General features: G+C 37.9%; 1 protein-coding gene across 1 annotated transcript; it reads left to right on the top strand.

Moving 5' to 3' along the window:
- Nucleotides 1-3,450: 3,450 nt before the first annotated feature.
- On the top strand, nt 3,451-16,131 carry LOC135702464 (angiotensin-converting enzyme-like). Its single transcript, XM_065223499.1, has 5 exons — nt 3,451-3,708; nt 14,273-14,636; nt 14,698-15,061; nt 15,121-16,001; nt 16,068-16,131. Exons 1-5 carry the CDS (start codon nt 3,469-3,471, stop codon nt 16,082-16,084), a joined length of 1,866 nt encoding a protein of 621 aa, XP_065079571.1. The 5' UTR covers nt 3,451-3,468; the 3' UTR covers nt 16,085-16,131.
- Nucleotides 16,132-20,754: the final 4,623 nt, after the last annotated feature.

The following is a 20,754-nucleotide window of genomic DNA, read 5'->3' as shown; positions in this document are numbered from 1 at the left end:
CTACTAGGGTTGGATTTTTGGCAAGCAAACGAATAGGATCGTTCCTTTTCCCATACATTCTCTCATACAAAATTCCCGTAAATCGAGATTAAACTAAATTTGTTTTATCTAGCTCGTTTATTTGGAAGGCTCAATCACGTTAGCTTTCCGGAGCCGATAATTCATTGTTCATTGTTTTTAACAAATTTCACTTATATCTACGTCTAGTAGGAGTTGGGCCGAATACTCGTGGTTTACCCGAGGTTAGAGGGGTTCATTGTTGAAGGATAGGATCAGGGGAGGAGCTTGAGAGTGGAGTTTCGTTGTCTCATCCGAGCGTTTAGTTAGTTTTATTTATTTTATAACGGGAGTGCGGTTCTAGCTTCGACTGGAGTTCGACCGGGTATGGTGACCTGTGAGCGACGATGAGACTCATCGAGACGGTGGGACAAGACAGACAAAAACGAATAAAGAGAGACAAAATACAAAGGAATTAAATTCTTATACTAGACATTTGTAGAAACACATTAACCGACTGCATATAGCAGATCGTGAACAACTTTGCTGAAGATAGTAACTTTTTAAATGGCATGGATCTCGAGATACAGCTTATACAAAAAGTTCATGTGTACATTGAAGCCACGTTGGGAGAGCAATCTGAACTAATAAGGGCAACATCTGAAAGAACTTGGTCAACTGAAAATTTTTGCTGATGATAGTAACCTTCTTTATGGCAAAGATCCCGCGATACAGCTTATACAGAAAGTCAATGTGCACACTAGCGCTGAACAACTTTGCTGACGACAGTAACCTTACATATGGCAAGGATCTCGAGATACAGCTTGTACAGGAAGTTCAACAGCACATTTACGCTGCTTAGTGAGCAAATTCTGAACTACTGTTCACCAACCCTTGGCCTAGATCCACTGAACAACTTTGTCCAAGACAGATATTCCAGGATCACGATGTATTTCATGTTGGAACCAATTAAGCCAAATCCCATATGGTACGCAGATTCCATATAGGGGAAGTGCATCAGTATTGGTCATAGGTTCCTATTTTGGCCTCACCTTAGATAACTGATCAAATTACAATATTCGTGCATTTTGTGGTTGAAATGTTTATGAACACGGGTGAATATGATTTGTGCCAACAAACTGAACGCAACTGAACGTATCAAAATCAGAGTCTAGCATTATGAGGGGCTTTATAACCTGAAAATTTTCTCGAAGATCTTATCTTATTACGCAGTCATTGATTTATAGCGACTGTAACATGATCACGACGCATGGTAGTCTAGTCGCATAGGAGTTTTGAGCGAAAACCCAAAACTTGATAACTTCAAAGAAAATATAACTCGAAAACGAAAAAAAAAATACATCACATCACTGATTTTTTATGCTATTCGCTAAAAAAGCCTAAATTTTCAAGGGAAAATATAAAAACATATTGCACAATCAATGAAAACTATAAAAAAAAAACAAATACATTCAATGTTTTTCAAAACAAAATCCAAATTTTTGAAACAAATCAGTTTTTTGGACCACCCTAACATGGAAATGGTAAAAACAGGTGTAATATTTTGCGATAAGGAATAAAACTACCAATTTTTACGAAATTCTGGGAACCACTATATCGTTTTGCTATGGAATGACTGAATACTGGTGTACCTATAGTTGCGGTATAGGGGTTCCCAAGCAACACACATGTTCTATAGCAGTTTATGTAACCTTTATATGACTGGTGTTGGTTGTAAAGCAGTTTACTCAACATATTTCTATGAATTTGTGTTACTTGGGTTATGCCGGAATAATGGTGGAAAACCAAATATATTTACATAGTTGGAGATGCTTAACGTCAGATATCTTAAAGATAGATGAGGAGATGAAAGTATAGAGTTGATAGTTCTGTTAGAGTACGGCAGTATATGTAGAGAGTAGAAAGCGAGCAAAGGTCAATTTTGAGGAAGGTTACGAATCGGGTTGATCATCTCCTTTACCAACACCTCTGTTGGGGAGGGATTGTGAGAGGTATCTCCCCCCCGCCACCACTGGCAAAAGAGATTATCGCCGAGGGGGAGTTTTTTAAAGGAGATGATCAACCCGATTTGTTTCTTCCTGAAAATTGACCTTTGCGTACTTTCTACTCTCTGTATTCAATTTTCACACTGCCGTACTATAATGGATCCATCAACTCTATGCTCTCATTTCCTCATCTGTCGTATATAATGACCACTTTAAGTTTGATATCTGACGATAAGCATCTCCAACTATGTAAATCGTTAACTTCACGCATGGAGTAATACAAACATGATTATTTAACACAGATAAATTTATTTTCATCGGTGATTCTGCAAAAATAAAGTACATTTGCATATTTTAAACTTTAAATTAGCCCAACACTTACAGAAAAACCATTAATCTTTCTTACGATGTTTACTCCATTCCACCTGTAGTGTTCCTATAATAGTGGAATCCATTAAAATCCAATACGTTCCACTATTATAGGAATCAATGTTAGCAACTACTGAAACAGTGTTCTTATTAAGGTGAATGTGACCAAGTAAGTAAATTAAAATTTCAAAAATGGTTTTCTCTGAGACATAATTTCAGATTGCAAAAAGCTCTCATCGATGTTTTCCTTTTATTATTAAACACAAAAAAACGAGAACTTTTTCCAATCTGAAGTGATGTCTCAGATAAAAACACGTTTGAAATTTTTATTTACTCACTAGGTCACTTTCACCTTAATGGAAGGCTAGTTAAAAAAGATGTTTACAATTTAATCGCATTGTAATATTTTTCTAGCTAAACAGAGATTGGAAACTATGGATTGACGTAAACAAATTGAATGCAGATCGGTTATTTATTTTTAAATATTTCCATTTCAGGGAAATGCTATTGAAGCTGATAATCTAACGGCAAAATATAAACTGTATCAGTTCCTTCACTACTGGCTCACCTACCCTACTGTAGGAATTAGGCATTCATTTTAATTATATAATCATATATAGAAAGAAATCCTACACCTGCATCGGGCGCAAAAAAATGGAATACAAAGATGGCCATTTTCTCGTCTTGATTATCATTTTTTTTTCATCTGTCACCACTCGTTTTTATCGGCTGTCACTGGTCCGTTATTGTTAACTAAACAATTCGCCCGAAAATAAGCTGCAAAGAAAGAAAAAAATCCTCATTAGCATACATGAGCCACCCCCGCACCTGCAGCAATCAATGACCCGCGAATACGACGACCAAGCAGAATCTCTCACAGGTACAAAGTTTGATGCCATCGCTCGTAAAGATACCAAACCAACTGCGCTGCTGAGACCGGTCTATCGTCCCTCGGTCTCTCAGAGATTGCGTTCTCTCATCGGCCACAGCAGGCGGAAGGCTATAAAAAACGGGCGGCACCGGGGCAGCGGCGTTTAGTACCGTGTCGATCGCGGTCCGGTGTGTTTAGCTCTTTCGATAACCTGCCCAAGTCGCCATGTTGTGGCACTTTCTAGTGCTGGTGCTGGCAGCCATCATCGCGGTGGCTGGTGCTGCCAATCAGGAGCTGGAGGAGAGCGAACTTGCCGCCCTCAAGTACGTCAACGATCTGGAACGGGAGATTCTGGCCAGGAACTATGAAGCCACCGAGGCTTCCTGGGCGTACGAGTCCAATCTGATCGAGGAAAATCTGAAGCAGCGCAACGAGATCCAGACGCGCAATGCCAACTATTTCAAGGTAGGTCGTGGTAGTTGAGATCGTGAGTGGGATGAGGGAAGTTCTAATTAATAATTGACCGATCGATACCAGAATACTTTAAGAGAACAAAGTGAACAAGTGCGCGCGTAATTAGCATTATGGAGAGGATGATTGAGCCGGTTCAATCGAATAATAGAGTTTTCCGTCGGGTGGAATTTTAAAGAGAATGCTGAGGAGAAGGATTTGACCTGTTAGTGGGTTGGTGTTGGATGTTGCTACCCAACTGGAAAGGAAGCAAGAAGGAAGATGAACCTGAATTTCTGGTTTTCTGAGATTAAATGAAATTTCGTTGCTTTAGTGTTTCGTTGCGGTGCAAGCGCGAGTGCGGTAATTGTTCTGGATGTTGCGAATTGGGTTGTACTTATACGGTTCGTTGGGCAGTGCTTGTTTGGGAGGAATTGAAAATAAATGTGGATATGTTCGCAGGAAATGGGTTGACGTACTAAATACTTGTAATATAGTAGGTATAATAGTGTATGCTAATACGGTATAATCAGTTCAACGGCAACAACTCAACAGCACTAATTGATTGGTTCAACTGGGCGGCTCTGTTTTGCTGTTTTCTCTCCCATGCCGCTAATGGAGTAAACTTCATCAATACCAGTATTCGGCGCGAGTTACTTGTACATTGTTTTCTTTACTATTTCCTATTTGCAGCTTCAAGCTTTATTTTGACTTTTTCTAACGGGTGAACGTGAGGCAGGCGTTGATTGTTCTTTTTTTTACTTTCCATGTGAGATAGGCAATAGTTTGTACTTAGTTAGGGGATCTGTGGAATTCATAGGGGATAATTTAGGTTTGTGCTGAAAAAATAGCAATAATTATCAATTAGAATGAATTGGCAGAAGTACCATTGTTTGATATATTCACCAAAATTTTGTAATTTTCTTTTGATCTTTTGTAAATGTGTATCCCTCTAAGTATACGATCATTTATTCACTCTTTGAAGTGAGTGAGTTGTATGTATCAGATGTTCAAGTAGTACGTAAAAAGAGTTGATGGGTTTTCAATCGACCAATAGACCTATTAAAAAACCAATCTTGATTAATCCTTTAAATTTGTCGAACCTCTTAACGGAATTCCTTTATGAAGAGCTTTGAGTGGGTTGGTTTATTTCCTTTTAATTCCGTTATAATTGCTTATCTTTTGACAGATACGCGTATTTCGTCTACTACTTTCAGACTTCATCAGTGCCAAGTACCCAACACCAACAGTGGTGTTGAGTACTTGGCACTGATGAAGTCTGCAAGTAGTAGACGAAATACGCGTATCTGTCAAAAGATAAGCAATTATAACGGAATTAAAAGGAAATAAACCAACCCACTCAAAGCTCTTCACAATCTTGATTTGTAAGCTCATTTCCCGGAAATTTTTGGCTACCTTGGAATCGGGAAATAACTGATGGCTGATGGGAATTCCTGGGCATCGGGGAATAATTTTGACCCGTGACCAGATCCCACTGCACGAGCTGAGTCAGATATCAAAATATTATTAAAATTGTATCAAATTATGTTTTTAAGATAATGTTGATAACAAATTTTGATAATATTTTTTTAAATTAAGGTTGAATTCATAATTTAATAATATTTCACTGTTTCTTAAAATTATATTGAAAACATAATTTGGTATTTGATGAAAAGAACATTTACACTTCGCACTAAAAGCTACTATTTTAAACTTTTACTTTCTTTTGAGTCAGAATAAACTTGTTATCTAATCAATTCTAGTAGTTACGACATAATGCAGTGAATTTTGTTAAAATAATAGCTCTGTGGATGTAAATCAGGATGCTTGCTGCTTATTTCATAAACATCACAAAGACAGTTATGATTTTTGCAGTAATTTTAAAACATTTTTTTATTATCGTTGATATTAATCTACCTGCGAGTTGAATTTACAAATTGATATAACATTGATGTCACCCTGTTCGTCTTTATTACTTTTACTAATGCATTGTCGAATATTGTTATTTATGTTGCGTAGGCTTGGTCGATTTCTCAGCTCATATTTAAACATGTTGTATTAAAACTTTTCAACATTCAGTTGTCTCTTAACATTGTCATTAATGTCTGTTAAAATATGTTCGATGCGAATATACAAACTTAGAAAAAAACACCGACTTCGGTAATTCATTTACCGAATTCTCAACAGCTTAACGGCCGGTAATGTTTTCGGTAATCGAGAACATTACCGAAAAATCTGTAAACTGGATGTACCGAACGATCGGTAACGTTTACCGATGTGCATTGCTCGATTTTTAGTCAACTTTACCCGAGAACTGTAATTTTGAGGACGATATGCAAATCGAAAATTACCGAGAGATATGTAATTTTTAAAAAAGGTTAACCGACTCAACTGTAATTTGCTTTAATATTGTCTCAAGGTGGCGGTCACTGCAACCCATGCAAAAATTTGGCTGCCGTCGGGATAAATGTGTTAGTGTTGCAAATTGCTCCACCAATGAACAAAAACAAGTTTTTGTCGGATGGATTCGGCGATACACTGAAAACAGGGAAGCATTGGATGAAGATTCCAAATGCTGTTTTCAGATCGTCGCCAACGGGAATGGAACTTGGACCGACAGAAAAAAACAAGCAACAACATCGGCCATCTGTAATTGGTATTTATTTAGATAACAAAAATTAATTACTTACGGAAAATATCTACGATTCGCTCATCTTGGTGTTGCATAACAGCCTCCATACTTTCACCTTTTTATTTTTCACAAACACGAACGTTTTCAAAGTCGATCGAAAATCACAATATGGTGGATTAGGCGTTTACCGAGACCGTTACCGAACTCAGTAATGGAACGCTTTGTTTACCGAAACTTCAGTAAAATATTTTACCAATGTCAGTGATGAAGCTGATTTACAGACCTGCCGGTAAAAATGTTTACCGTTTTTACTAAATTGAAATGAAATTACCGATATCCGATCATTTCATTTACAGTTTTCAGCAATAAAGCGAGAAAATATCGAAACATCTGTAATTTTTAGCATTACCGATCTAAAACGGATTTTTTTACCGAACTCAGGGTCTCTGTTTAAGTGTGTAGTAGAAATTTTTAATTTAGCAAATTATTAGATAGGAATAATAGTGTGCCCGGCCAGCCTCGGGATTCAATATTAGCTTGAATTTATGCGCCAATTAAAAATAAAGCATGCTATATTGTACGTACCCTCCCCCCCCCCTCTTATCTAAGTGGCTACCTCTTATGACCTATGACCTCCACATGCCAAATTTGGTTCCATTTGCTTGATTAGTTCTCGAGTTATGCAGAAATTTGTTTCATTTGCATAGGAGGTCGTCGTTTGCATAGGGGGTGTCGAACCATCATTGGGACCCTGTCCCAAAAACCCCTGCATACAAATTTTCACGCCGATCGGTTCAGTAGTTTCCGAATCTATAAGGGTCAGACAGACAGACAGACAGACAGACAGAAAGAAATTAATTTTTATATAGGGGAAATGGATGTAATGTCGGCCTAAATGTCCCTAATTTGGGCCCATACATAAATTCAGCAGTCGACTAAATTTTCAATAGCGATCAAAATTAAGTACCGTCCCTATGACGCGTTCATCTAGATAAATTTCATAAATAGTAGATTTTTAGCGATGAGCTTAGATCCATAGGCCAACATTAGAGCCATTTCCCCTATATAGATATTAAAATAATAGAGTTGGTTGGGAAATGCTAACATGAAGCTTTAGTGTGATAATTTATTAGCTAGAGGATGATCTTTTTTAGAAGAGGGTAGGTGGATAGTTCCGTTAGAGTACGGCAGTATGAAAATTAAATAGAAGTTGAAAATGAGCGAAAGGCCATTAATGCGACAGTTTTTAAAGATAGACGCACATTTTTGCCTAACCCGTACGATGTACGCGGAGACTTGAAGTATGGAGACAAGTCTACAGGCAAAAATGTGCGTCCCTCTTTTGCTCATAAACTGACTGCGGCTGTGGAATATTTCTAGCGACTTTTTCATCACTACCTAAAGCCCCACGTTGCGAGAGCATTTCCAGTTGATGGTGTGTTATAATGTAATTCTTCTTTACCCAACTATTGTGTTGCTCCTCTCGTCATGACCAACTTGGTCATCTCAGAGAGAAGGCAGTAGGGTGGTTGTTGCGTGCTGTACCATCATCAGCATTGTTGACGGTTACTTCCACCTAGAGTTGTTACATTCAAAGTGTTGTTATGTTACTTCATACGCGAAGTTAGCGATTTTCAGAGTTGGTTGGAAAATGCTAACATGAAGCTTTAGTGTGATAATTTATTAGCTAGAGAATGATCTTTTTTAGAAGAGGGTAGGTGGATAGTTCCGTTAGAGTACGGTAGTATGAAAATTTAATAGAAGTTGAAAATGTTTGTTTTTTGTGTGTTTCCTGCCATAGGAATATCGATTTCTTATATTTTTTATTACCACCGAAAATACTAATATCAATACGCAGACATTGATTTGTTATATTTTTTTTTATTCTTTATATAACATTTACATCTCCTTTTGTTATTATCTAGATTCTTATCTAGATTATCTAGAGTACTTATCTCGACCACACGATTAACTCGACCACACGGTTGTCAAAACATGCTATCAAGAACACTTAATAACACAAATTATCAAATTCTGTTTTAAGTTGGTTTCATTCTCTGCTCGGGTGTCTACTCATTTTGATGAATACAATTATCTGAGCTTTCCAGGTTTTGCTGGTCTACAACTGTAAATTTTCAGAATTTTCCGGGATGAAATGTAAAATTAACTGGTTATATAGGGCCTCCTTCAGCTGTTGGTAAAGACGCAACTACAAAGCAAGAGATGAGGTGTCTGCGTTCACTTCCCGGTCCGGTCTAGGAATTTTTCGGGTTGGAAAATTTCTCGACTTTCCTGGGCATAGAGTATGATTGTACTTGCCACACAATTAAACTAATGCAAAAATGGTACAGGCATCGAAAGTTCTCAATTGTGGAATGCTTATAGGCATTCGCTAAGCGCTCTTTCGAAGTTCCCATGAAGTTATCCTCCTTGAAATGCTCCTCTAAAGCCCCTTGAAACTCTCCTATTAATGCTCTTAAAATTATCACCGGAATTGCGTTGGAATACATCTAGGAATTCCGAAGTATTTTCTTTAAATTTTTCTTAAAATTTTATTCCCTTGAAATTTTCCGTGGAATTCCCATGAAAATGTCCTCAACATTTCGTTGAAATCATCCTCACAATGTTCATCGAATTCTTTTAAAAATTTCCTTCTTCTTCTTCCCTTGTAAGTACAGTCAAAACTATCTTGGGGTTTCCCCGTAGTTCTCCTCACAAATTCCTTACAATTTTCCTCAAAATAAGTTTAAAATTCTAGTCACAACTCTTCTCCGAATTCCTTTGAAGTACTCCTGGAACTCTTCTTACAAGTGTAAGTGATCTTCCTTAAGGATCCCTAAGGATTCTCCGAAAAATTCAAACGGCTGCTGAATCCAAAGCGTGATTACCTCTCACCCCAGCAGGCCTGGGTTCAATCCCAGTCGACGCCGCCGGGATGTTCTGAGGCATAACATCTCTGTTCACGCCTAGCTTCGGAAGGATAGTGAAGCCGTTGGTCCCCGGTTCATGAGTTGATGGGTCGATAGGTAGGGTCCAGGTGTGGGAACTGCCTCCCTGGCGTCGGTCGCATTGGTGCTCAGCACGGAAAACAAGATCGACGGAAAAGATATCAAAGGAAAAAAAAAGTTATAAAATACGTGTGTGTGAAAAATTTTTCGAAAAAAAATTGAGGGCACCACACAGGGGCTGAAATCGTAATTTTCGTGTGCCTAATTAGTAGCTCCTTTATTATGGCATTTAGAGATATGGTATCTTCAGTGAAGTTTTTCAATATGCTACTACGCTTCTTTGGAAAATTTATTTTTCAACTATTGAATATACTGGGTTGGTGTCTTCGACAAAGTTGTAGAAAATGCCTTTGCCAAAGACGCCTAATTGATACCTTTTTTATTTTTCAAATTAGGGGAAATGGATGTAATGTCGGCCTAAATGCCCCTAATTTGGGCCCATACATAAATTCAGCAATCGACTAAATTTTCAATAGCGACCAAAGATATCCATTAGCATTCATTAGTCCTAATGACGCGATAAAATTGATAAATAGCCAACAGTACCTCAAAAAATGGTTTTCTCATCAACTTTTTGGTCTCCATTTTACGGCTTTGCCATGTTCTAGTAAGTTTAACATAGTGACAAAATACACAATATTACAGTATCTTTTGTAGAAAAAAAGTTATTGAATTTTGTGTAGGCTTTTAGACCATAATTTACGAACTTGTAACTTAGCAATGGGAAAAATTGGGCACCAGGCGTAAATTTGAAAGTATAAGAAATTTACTTCAAAATTAAAAACTATATTTCATATTTATTCCTTCCTAGCCGTACAGAGCAGTACTTAGTATTTTTGTTCAGGGTGTGAACCCTCAGTATTGCGCCCCTCCCCTTGGCTCTTTCACATTCCATAAGGGTAGCGTAAAAGATAAAAAGAAATCTAGATAAACATTTCAAAAGCTCCTATCTGCATTGATTGATTCTCTTCATCGATTTCCTCTTTCGTTGATAACTCAGAAGCAAAACATTTTCCTGTTGTATTTGACGTTTTGGACGATAGATTAGAACCTCCTTTATCAAACTTCACACTTAGAAATACCTAATATTACACGTGACGGAATCCATCTTTGACATAAAGGATGAGACGTAAACAAACATGTCATGTAAAATTAAGTGCTCCGAGACTGAAAAGTTCGAAAGTACGTTTGATAGAGCTGAATTTCGCGTCTGTTATGACTCAATTTTATGTCAAAATTGACGCTCGTATATGTCAGTCTCAGAGCACTTAAATTTACATCAATTTTTATAAGTGTGTATGTGGTTAAAATAGCACGAAATCTGTTTGCATAGCAGTGGTTATCAAGAGAGAAAGTCGATGAAGAGAATCAATCAAATCGAGGAATCACAACAAAATTCTCACTAAATATTATACCCGTTTCTTCGGCTTGAAGTGGAAGTTATTCAACCCAGATATACCAGGTGTATTTAGAAAAAATCTTCACCTAAATCGACGAGATTTGGGCGGGAGAAGATGTTCAACATTACAGATTTGTAAAACTGAGTCTTCCCAGAAGGTCAGAGACCTTCTACGAAGTCTTGCTCTTGGCTTTTTTTTTCTTATCATAGTCACTTTAACGCTCTTGGGTCATTCGTGACTTGTCTGTGCATGTGAGGTAGCATCTATACCTCGCACGCCCAGACAAGTCACGAATGACCCACTACGCCGAGATCGTTCCAAAGAGCAATTCGTAAAAGTTATTAAAACTTCGTAGAAGCTCGGGGAACTTGTTAAAAGTAAAGAGAACTTTGTGGAATTTAAAAGAACTTCATGGATCTTCAATAATACTCGTGATACTTTTTAGTAGACATTCATTGAAGTTTATAGAATTTCTGAAAATTTACTAGAAGTGGCCGCATTTTATAGAAGTTTAGGCAAACTTTGTAAACGCTTCGCAAACTTTGCAAAAGCTCAGTGAACTTCATAGAGCTTCAAAGAATTGTGTGTTCAGAGCGTTCAGAGAATTAGTAGATCTTCATCAAACATTGTTGGAAATTATGGAACTTTAGAGAGATTTAGCAAATTTTGTAGAAATTCGAAGAGTTTCAAGGATTTTTCTTTAACTTCATTAAATTTTTTAAAACTTCAGAGGCTTTGCAGATGTTTAGGGGACATCGCAGGAATTTAGAAACTTCAATATAAATTTGGAGAAACTCGTAGAGCTTCAGAAAATTTCGTAGAATGGGGAACGTTAGTTTGCGAGACTTAGCTGAAGTTAATGGAAGTTTGTTTAATTTTTTTGAAATTTAATAAAAGTTTTTCTTGTGGCCAAGCATGGGGAAAATCGTTTCATTTTGCATTTAATACTCACCCACACGCATACAACATCAGAAACGAACAGCAGCTTGTGCGAGCCGCACTGATTTCGTTCGTATTCGCATTGCTTCTATTTTCTTCGATGAACGCAGAATTGAGCAAAACAGACAGCTGAGCTTAACATGAATTATTCTGAGTGTAGTAGTGTGGCTGATTTCTCACTTATTATTTTTTTCATGCTGAGTATTTTACGATTGCATTCTGATGAGTGAGCTAAATGAGAATTTTGCAGAAAGAATCACTTTTTATTTTCTAGCTTTAAACATAGGGAAAATGGCTCTAATGTTGGCCTATGGATCAGTTTTATCTAGCTGAACGAGTCATTGTGACGGTACTAATGGATATTTTTGGTCTCAATTGAAAATTTATTCCATTGCTGAATTTATGTACGGGCCCAAATTAGGGGCATTCGGGCCGACATTACATTCATTTCCCCTACATATACAAATTTTAATTTGCTATCAATATGGAGAAAACTGTTATCACATATATATAAGAGTCACGCAAATACCGTAAAACTCCTGTGGCCAATTCAACTGATTTAAATCAGTGAGCCAAAAACTATCAGACTCGGCTTTTTAAATAGTTAGCATTCGGATTTTACGCATTCAATATAATAGGGTTTCGTAGAACATTAGAAAAGATTTTCAAAAACGGGGCTGACAAAGTCGGGTTATTATTGTATTTCCACCAGGATCAGGCCCCATCTGCTACTGTAGCCAAAGATAATTCTGCGAAATAATTTTTGTGTATTCTGCATCAATATTTTCGTTCTCAATATTTGCATCAATATACGATATCAATATTTGCATTAATATTAATGCATCAAATTTACTGAGTGCTAGAGTAAATAGAGAATCGTAGCCAAAAAAACCCCAAAATACGAAACATTGACCGCTCTATTCATAGTAAACTGGTACACCGACATGGATGAGCGAAATTTGGAATGAACGAAATCTGCACATCGCTCTTATTTGCTGGAAATGGCATCCGAGTGACCCAGAGCGCCAATTTTGTATTCAAATTTATTCAAGATGTTCCATTTCTCAACAGACTGCGCAGCTAAGTTTCAAATGTATTATGTATGGCATGAAAACAAATGATATGGCATAACTCCCATCTTCTCCGATTGCCTAACATTTCCAATCAATCAAAAGACATTGACCAAATAGTTCTATTTTCGATGAAAGCCAATTGTTCTTGATTGTTGTTTACAATAAATAAGCCATCTTATCGATGTTTACGACATCGCAATTGTCTCCTCTCGAGTGGGCTATTTTTTTTTCAATCATCTGTCGCATATCACAATCGCTCAGTTAAAATAACGACGACTATCTGGATCTCACCTTGCATCCATCAAACTGGATTCACCTCAAACCGAAAGTGGTCGTGGTCATCACGTAGGTATATCTACAGTTTTGATCCGTATCTTAAAACCCGCAAATTAATAATTCAAACCGAGTGCACGTAAGCTCTGGGGCTACCAAGGCACGTTCCGGCGTGATTACTTTTGCGGAACTCTAAATCTTTCCCAAGATTTACCGCCGTGCGATAGTGCAACGGTCGGACGTCCCGGAAAGTCATCGTTCTTCATCCGAAGTGAGGAGCGTGTTCATGTTTACGACTTAATGCATGAGGCTGCAGCGAATTACAAATTAAGTGCGGGTGGGTTGCCGGTGCATGCAGATTAGGGGTTCACCTCGACTCAGCAATGCTCGTTTGGTTCCTACGCGATTGTTCTAAGCTCGGGACCATGCCGGTTGATATGTAATTTTGTTTGTTCTATTAGTAAGTTGTTAACTCATTCATGATCAGCATTTTCCCATAGCTTGACGGCACTGGTGGTTGTGTGGTATGAGTGAATGTGCTTAACTACCATAGGTGTGGGTTCAATCCCAGTCGTTGGAGCGATGGTAAAACATCTATCTGAAGGGGAAGCTGGTCACCACATAATTTCCCCTCGTCATTAGTTGTCCACAAGATAGCCGGGAGGTCGATTCAAGTATCTATTTGCTATTTGAAGTCAGCTTTCGATTGCATCGATTCCAAACAGAAGAGCCTCCCTCTCTTTCAAAACAGCACCGTCTGTAATATTTACCCTAATCCGCTATGTTTGAATAAGTTTTCGCACCGTGGGAGATTGCACTGTAGGTAGCCGTGATGATCAGTCGAATTCGTCAGTCATCGTTGAGATTTGGTCGTGTGAGCCCACCAAAAAGGAGCATGTGATCTTCAGGCTGTGATATTATTGATTAGGTTTTTTGTTTCTTCGGAGGCGATGAATCGATTATTGCTAGTGATATTGGTACTCTGCCATACGGCATTTGTGGCACCGTGGAATGTGAGATACGCGCAATTGAATGCGGCTGCCTTTCTAGACTCGGTGGAGCCGTTGGTAGTGCAGCGTACGAGTGATGAGAACGAGGCTGCCTGGAATTACGAATCCGATATCAATGACTATACTGCTCAAAGATCAGAGCAAGTGTCCGAAGACAATGCTCGGTTTTGGAAGGTTCATTCGGGGCTTAATTAAGCACAAACTGCATTAGCGCCTAATTAATTTCTCATTTTTCAATTCGCAGGAGGTCGCCCGTGAACTGCGAAAGTTCGACTACAAGAGTTTCAAGGATGCTGACCTGAAGCGCAAGATCGAAAAGATGACTGACCTGGGTTACGCTGCACTGTCCGAGGAGAAGTTCTCCCAGCTGTTGGATGCCATTTCAGGCATGTCGGAGAACTACGCCATGGCAAAGGTTTGTGATTACAAGATCCGCGAGAAGTGTGATCTCTCGTTGGAGCCGGAGTTGACCGAGATTCTTGCCACAAGCCGTGACCCGGAGGAACTGAAGCACTACTGGATCGAGTGGTACAATGCTGCTGGAGCTCCAACCCGAGAGGATTTCCAGAAGTACGTGTCACTGAATAAGGAGGCTGCTGAGTTGAACAGTTGAGTATTCTAGTACGCAGTTTTCCACATAATTCCCTCTAACCCACGTTCCATTTACAGACTTCACCTCCGGAGCTGAAGCCTGGTTGCATGCGTACGAGGATGAAAGTTTTGAGGAACAGGTTGATGCTGCTATCGAAGAAATCCGCCCACTGTACGAGCAGATCCATGCCTACGTTCGCCACAGGCTTCGGGAACGCTACGGAGAGGACGTAGTATCGGAGAAGGGACCCATCCCGATGCACCTGTTGGGTAACATGTGGGCTCAGACCTGGGATAACGTAGCGGACATCACTACTCCCTTCCCGGATAGCCGTCAGCTGGACGTCACCGAAGAGATGGTCCGCCAGGGCTACAACCCGATTCAGATGTTTGAGATGGGTGATGAGTTCTTCGTTTCGTTGAATATGACCAAGCTGCCTGAGTAAGTCCAAGTCACATTTCCTCCAATCCAAAAACCTCCAATCACCGCAACCTTTCCAGATCCTTCTGGCAGAAGAGCATCCTGGAGAAGCCAACCGACGGTCGCGAGCTGGTCTGCCACGCTAGTGCCTGGGACTTCTACCGCACGGACGATGTCCGCATCAAGCAGTGCAGCCGCGTCAACATGGAAGACTTCTTCACCGTTCACCACGAACTCGGACACATCCAGTACTTCCTCCAGTACCAACACCAACCGAGCATGTACCGCGAGGGAGCCAACCCCGGATTCCATGAAGCCGTCGGCGATGTTTTGTCTCTGTCCGTTTCGACTCCGAAGCACTTGCAAACCATCGGTCTCCTCAAGGACTTCACCCTGGACGAAGATGCCAAGGTCAACCAGTTCTACCGATCGGGCCTGTCCAAGTTGGTCTTCCTGCCATTTGCCTACACCATCGACAAGTACCGCTGGGGAATCTTCCGCGGCGAAATTCAACCCCACGAATACAACTGCAAGTTCTGGGAAATGCGCACCAAGTTCTCCGGTATTGAACCCCCGGTAGTCCGTACCGAGAAGGACTTTGACGCCCCGGCCAAGTACCACGTGTCGTCCGATGTTGAATACCTGCGCTACCTGGTTTCCTACATCGTCCAGTTCCAGTTCCACCGATCGGCTTGCGAGCTGGCCGGAGAGTACGTCAAGGGTGATCCGGAGAAGACGCTGAACAACTGTGATATCTACCAGAGTGTGAATGCTGGCAATGCAATCAAGGAGATGCTGGCCATGGGATCGTCCAAGCCGTGGCCCGATGCGATGGAGGTGCTGACCGGACAGCGCAAGATGAGTGCCAACGCCTTGCTGGAGTACTTCCAACCGCTGTATGATTGGCTGGTGGTGGAGAACAAGCGGATCGGTGCTTACATCGGCTGGAAGTCGTCCGATAGTGAGTTTTCCCGGGGAGTGGGAGTGTGTTGAATTTTGTCTAATACAAGTTTTCTCTTTTTTTCAGAATGCAAGCCCGAATAGGATGGATCCGTGTTTGGAAATTGAACGTTGATTTGACTCTTGAAAAATACTATTTTTAGAAATTTGTAAACTCTTTGTTTTTATTTATCCGAAAGTCTAGTTTAGTATTTTTTGAATCATTGAGACTAACACTTACATATAGGATTGAAGTAGCTTCTACCGATTATTTTTTAACATAAACTCGATTGAATGAGAAACCTTGCTTTGGTCTAAAAATTGAGAATCTGACAAAAATAGGGATTTTTTAAATAAATCTAACGGATTTCTCGTAGGTGCCCAATTCCATGTCATTGAGAACCATTTTTACTCTTACACCACCGATAGACATGATTGCACTTGCGCTTTATTCCTTTAATTTAGTACCTCGATTGAGGTACTAGCGAAAAGAAGTACAACCGCAGTACAATCATGACTGTCGATGGTTTTATAAGAGGATATGTGTACGCTTTCAAAAGATGAGTTACTTTTCAATCATTAAAGGGGTTACTCGTTTTTAGCGTGTACAGATACGGAAAACAGTTGAGTGAAATCTACCTTTAGGAGAATGTGAAACTTAGTAAATTGCACGGAAAGCTTCGTTCAAAAAGCGCACTTTTAATTATCTGATTGATTGCACATACCACCAGTAGGTACTTACCAGTTCAAGTCGGTTGGCTGCCAGAAAAATCAACTTCCTAGCTGTAGGTTAGAAATTCAAGATTTGACACAGCATGTGAGAAATCAATTTAATTTTGAAATCTACATGGAATTGAAAACAAAAATTAATTCAAACAAACTAAAATCCAGCCACAATTCAAACCAAATCCTGTGGACATTCATTCGAAATCCAGTCAAAATGCAGTCAACATTAAATTAAAATCATGTCAAATGCCAGTTGAAATCGTATCAGAATCATAATCCAGAAAAAAACCAGCTCCAATTTAGGCTAAATCCAGTCATAGTTCAATGAAAATTCAATAAAAATTAGAGTCCTGTCTAAATCTAGTGAGAAACTAGTAAAAATTCAGTCAAACTCATGTAAAATCCCAATCAAGCTCCTGTGTTAGTGCTGGATCGCGCTTTGCGGCTGGGTGATTTTTGGAAGCACTCATAGACAGGTCTCTAATGACCAAGATTTCAAGTTAATATCGGTGGAGAAGACACCCCAAGTATCGACATTCATGAAAACTTCTTCAAGCTCTTCACTTTATTAATAAATAACCCTTCTTTATTATCAGACAGCAGGGCTTGTCAAGCTGAATATAATAATCGTACGATGTGTTTGTAGGCATTTCAATTTTAATTTCTTCATGAAATATCGCAGCGCAATGCCGTTAAATTCCAGCCAAAATCTTGAACAATTCCAGTCAACAGATGCTTTCCATGGAAACTATGATAGTGAGGGGTTGATTTCCGAAGAAATTGTTGTTCTATAGCCGGTTATTCATTAACTATCATCAGTATCAGTAAATTCAATGGTTTAAATCTTTAGAAACCGTAGAAACGTATTTCGGGTTTTAAAAAAATGGTCACCAAAAATTATATTAAAAATGGATATTAATTTAATTCAAATTATAATTAAATCCGCAGAATCCAATCAAAAATCTGCCAAAATCCAAAACTAGTGAACTAGAGAACTAGCGAAAAACATGTCAAAATTCAAAATTAAAATCTCAGTCAATTAATCCTAAATAATTTCAAAATTCATCCGTAGCTCAATCAAAACCCAATACAGTCAACTTTCTCTAACTGGAAATTTAATGGGCTATTGAGTTAGGGTCGATATTGAATTACAGAAATAAACTTTGGAGTTTTGTATAGAAAAGCGGTCTACGTTGCCTGAATTTCATTCGAATTATAGAAAATATCGAGTTATGGAGAGATCGAGTAAGGGACAGATGACTGTCCAGTTAAAATATAGTCAAAATTTAGTTGAATCTCAGTTAAAATCTTGCTCATATCGTATGAAAATCCAATCAGAATCAAGCTTACACACTTAGAAATTATTTCCGACTCCGGTAAATTTTAGCTAAAATTTTAAAAGGTGAAGGTTTGTAAATTTTTGACATTGATTACAAAAGCTGTTACACTAAATTTTAATTTAAAAACACTGTTGCCCTTGTTTAAGTAATTGAGTTTTGCCATTGTGGTGAAGTTTTCCTTGTTTTGATGCTTTAGAACTGATTATACTATGTCTGATTTTTACTGAACAGTTCAGCTGTTGAAAGGTCGCTAAAAATGACCGAGGTCGGTAATCATTTCTAAGTGCGTAAATTAATTAAAATTCCAAGTATACTGAGTTTTACTTAAGTATAATCAAAAGTTACTGAATATCCCGTGTTTATTGTTAGTCCACCAAAAATGTGTTCAACTCCAGTGGAAATCCAGCCAAAAATTCATTACACTACAGTAACAATTCAGTGAAAATCCAGTAAAAATGTGTTAAAAAATCAGTGAATCAAATCCCAGTCCAACCTAAGCCAACGTTCAGTTACAATTTCATCAAAATCCTATCAAAAGATCTAATAATAAACTAGTCAGATTCTAGTCAAAACTCAGTCGAAATTCAATCAAAATTCACAACAAACCAATTCAATGGTCAAAAAATAGTTTTACAGGCTTCTACTATGATCCTTTCGATTGGTTTCCTGTAACTGTCCTAATAAAAAAAAATCAGTGAAAATCTGATAAAAGCCAGGTCAAATCCAGTCAAACCTTTGTAAAACTCATTTATTATTTTATCAACAAAACAGCGATAAGATTAATTGAATAACTAGTCAACATCAAGTCGACACCCAGTGGAAATTTGGTCAAAATTCAATTGATTTTCTATTCAATTGTTATTTAGTTTAAATCTAGTCAAATGCGGTCCATATCGGAGTCGGAGTCCAATTAACATTCAGTCAAAATGCAGCCTAAATTGAATCAAAATTAGCTGTAACTCTTTCCAAAATCTATTCAAAATTCAGTGAAGATTCAATTTAAAATAAGTAAAAATTCAGCTTTTAAAAGTGATAATCCAGATACAAATCTGTTCAAATTCAGTGCAAAGCAAGTGGGAAGAAAATTAATCAAAATCCAATAAAAAGTCAATGAAAATCTAGTAGTAATCCAGATAGGTTTATTCATAACCTATTCAAAAGGTCAAATGAAAAACTAGTCAACATTTTATCAAAACAAAGTCAAAATCCATTCAAAATTGTGTCAAAATCTCCAAAATGCAGTGAAAGCTCAGTCAAAGGATGTTTCTAATGGTTACTAAGATAGTTCTTTAATTAATTCCTACGGAATTATTATTCTATGATCAATGATTCTTTAACACGATGGTCTGTATATGATTAACCGTATATGATTTAAATTGAAAATTAAAATGCAAAAATGTATGATTCTTAAAGTTAAAGTAAAAACTAAAATAAATCAAACAAAATCAACAACAAATTAAGGAAAACTCGCACGAAACCCTAGCCAACATTTAGTCTAAATCCACTTGAATACAAAATAAAATCATAAACCAGTTAAAATCCAGGCAGAATCTGGTAAAAAACAACTCTAAAGACTAAATATGTATATCAGTCCAAAATCTGGTCGAAATCTATTGAAACCTATTCAAAAACTTAGCCAAACCCCAATCAAAAGCATATTGGTATTGACTAAAATTAAGTCAATATCAATTAAAAACTTGATAAGAATCAAATCTAGTCTAAATCTACTCAAAATCATGACACAATCAAGCAAAAATCTAATCAACGTCTAATCCATTTTGTGTTAAAATCCAATCCAAATTCTGTTAAAATCCAACCTAACTTCAGTCAAAATACAGTGTAAATCCGATTGAAATTCAGGGAAAATCCGGCGTAAATACAGTAAAAGCATTAAAACTCCAGTCGTTTGATCTTAGTGAAACATCAATCACAATTAAGTCACATGATCTGGTGAAAAACTAGTAAAAATCTGGCCAATTTTAAATTCTAAATCTAAACGTAAAAATCTACTTATTGTTAGTTTAGCAAATATGGTTTTCAAAAATTAAATTGAAAGCAAAAATCAAACCATATTCAATCAGCAAAAAATTTAGCAAAACACCAAACCAGCAAGTCCTGTAAAATTTGAATAAATCTTTTTGAACATTGAGTGAAAAACAAGTCTTAATTCTAGTGAAAATCTCAGCTAACATCTTGTTAAAACCCAATCAAAATCTTGTTCAAAAAAACTAATCTATATTGTGTTAAAATCTTATCTTAATCAAGTTAAAATAAAATCCATATTGTCGTGTAGAAACACACTCAAGAACCAATCAATATCCAGCCTAAATTGAGTCAAAATCTTATCAAAATACAGTCATACTTACCTTACCATTCCTGAAGATAGTACACCTCGGGTCTATCCTCGCTCTTCTGATCATACATTCCAAAGCAATGTAAACAACTTACCCTCTTCGAGATTCAAAGCGACTCGAGATTCCCCGACTTTCGTACAACGCAAATCACTCGATTCATTGTTGCCCTGACCAACCACGTCAGTTCATTTGAATGATAATTTACCAAAGCTGTTATAGAAATTCAGTCTTAAATCAGTGAAAATTCAGTCAGAATCTAGCGAAGTCCGGTGATGGCCTAGGCAAAATTTCTGTTCATGTCCAGTGAACATGTTGTATTTTTTTTAACCCGTTAAAAATTTAGTTAAAATCCAGT

The sequence above is a fragment of the Ochlerotatus camptorhynchus genome, unplaced genomic scaffold (genome assembly GCF_037179485.1).
Source record: "Ochlerotatus camptorhynchus isolate MF236.1 unplaced genomic scaffold, CSIRO-AGI_Acam_v1.1 ptg000017l, whole genome shotgun sequence".
NCBI classification, from domain to species: domain Eukaryota; kingdom Metazoa; phylum Arthropoda; class Insecta; order Diptera; family Culicidae; genus Ochlerotatus; species Ochlerotatus camptorhynchus.
The sequence above is the reverse complement of the archived record's forward strand: the minus strand, read 5'-3'. Positions and strand labels throughout refer to the sequence as shown.

Coding starts and splice junctions, on each gene's coding strand:
- LOC135702464 (XM_065223499.1), top strand. CDS start 3,469: ATGTTGTGGCACTTTCTAGTGCTGGTGCTGGCAGCCATCATCGCGGTG. Junction 3,709..14,272: donor GCAATGCCAACTATTTCAAG/GTAGGTCGTGGT, acceptor TTCAATTCGCAG/GAGGTCGCCCGTGAACTGCG. Junction 14,637..14,697: donor GGAGGCTGCTGAGTTGAACA/GTTGAGTATTCT, acceptor TTCCATTTACAG/ACTTCACCTCCGGAGCTGAA.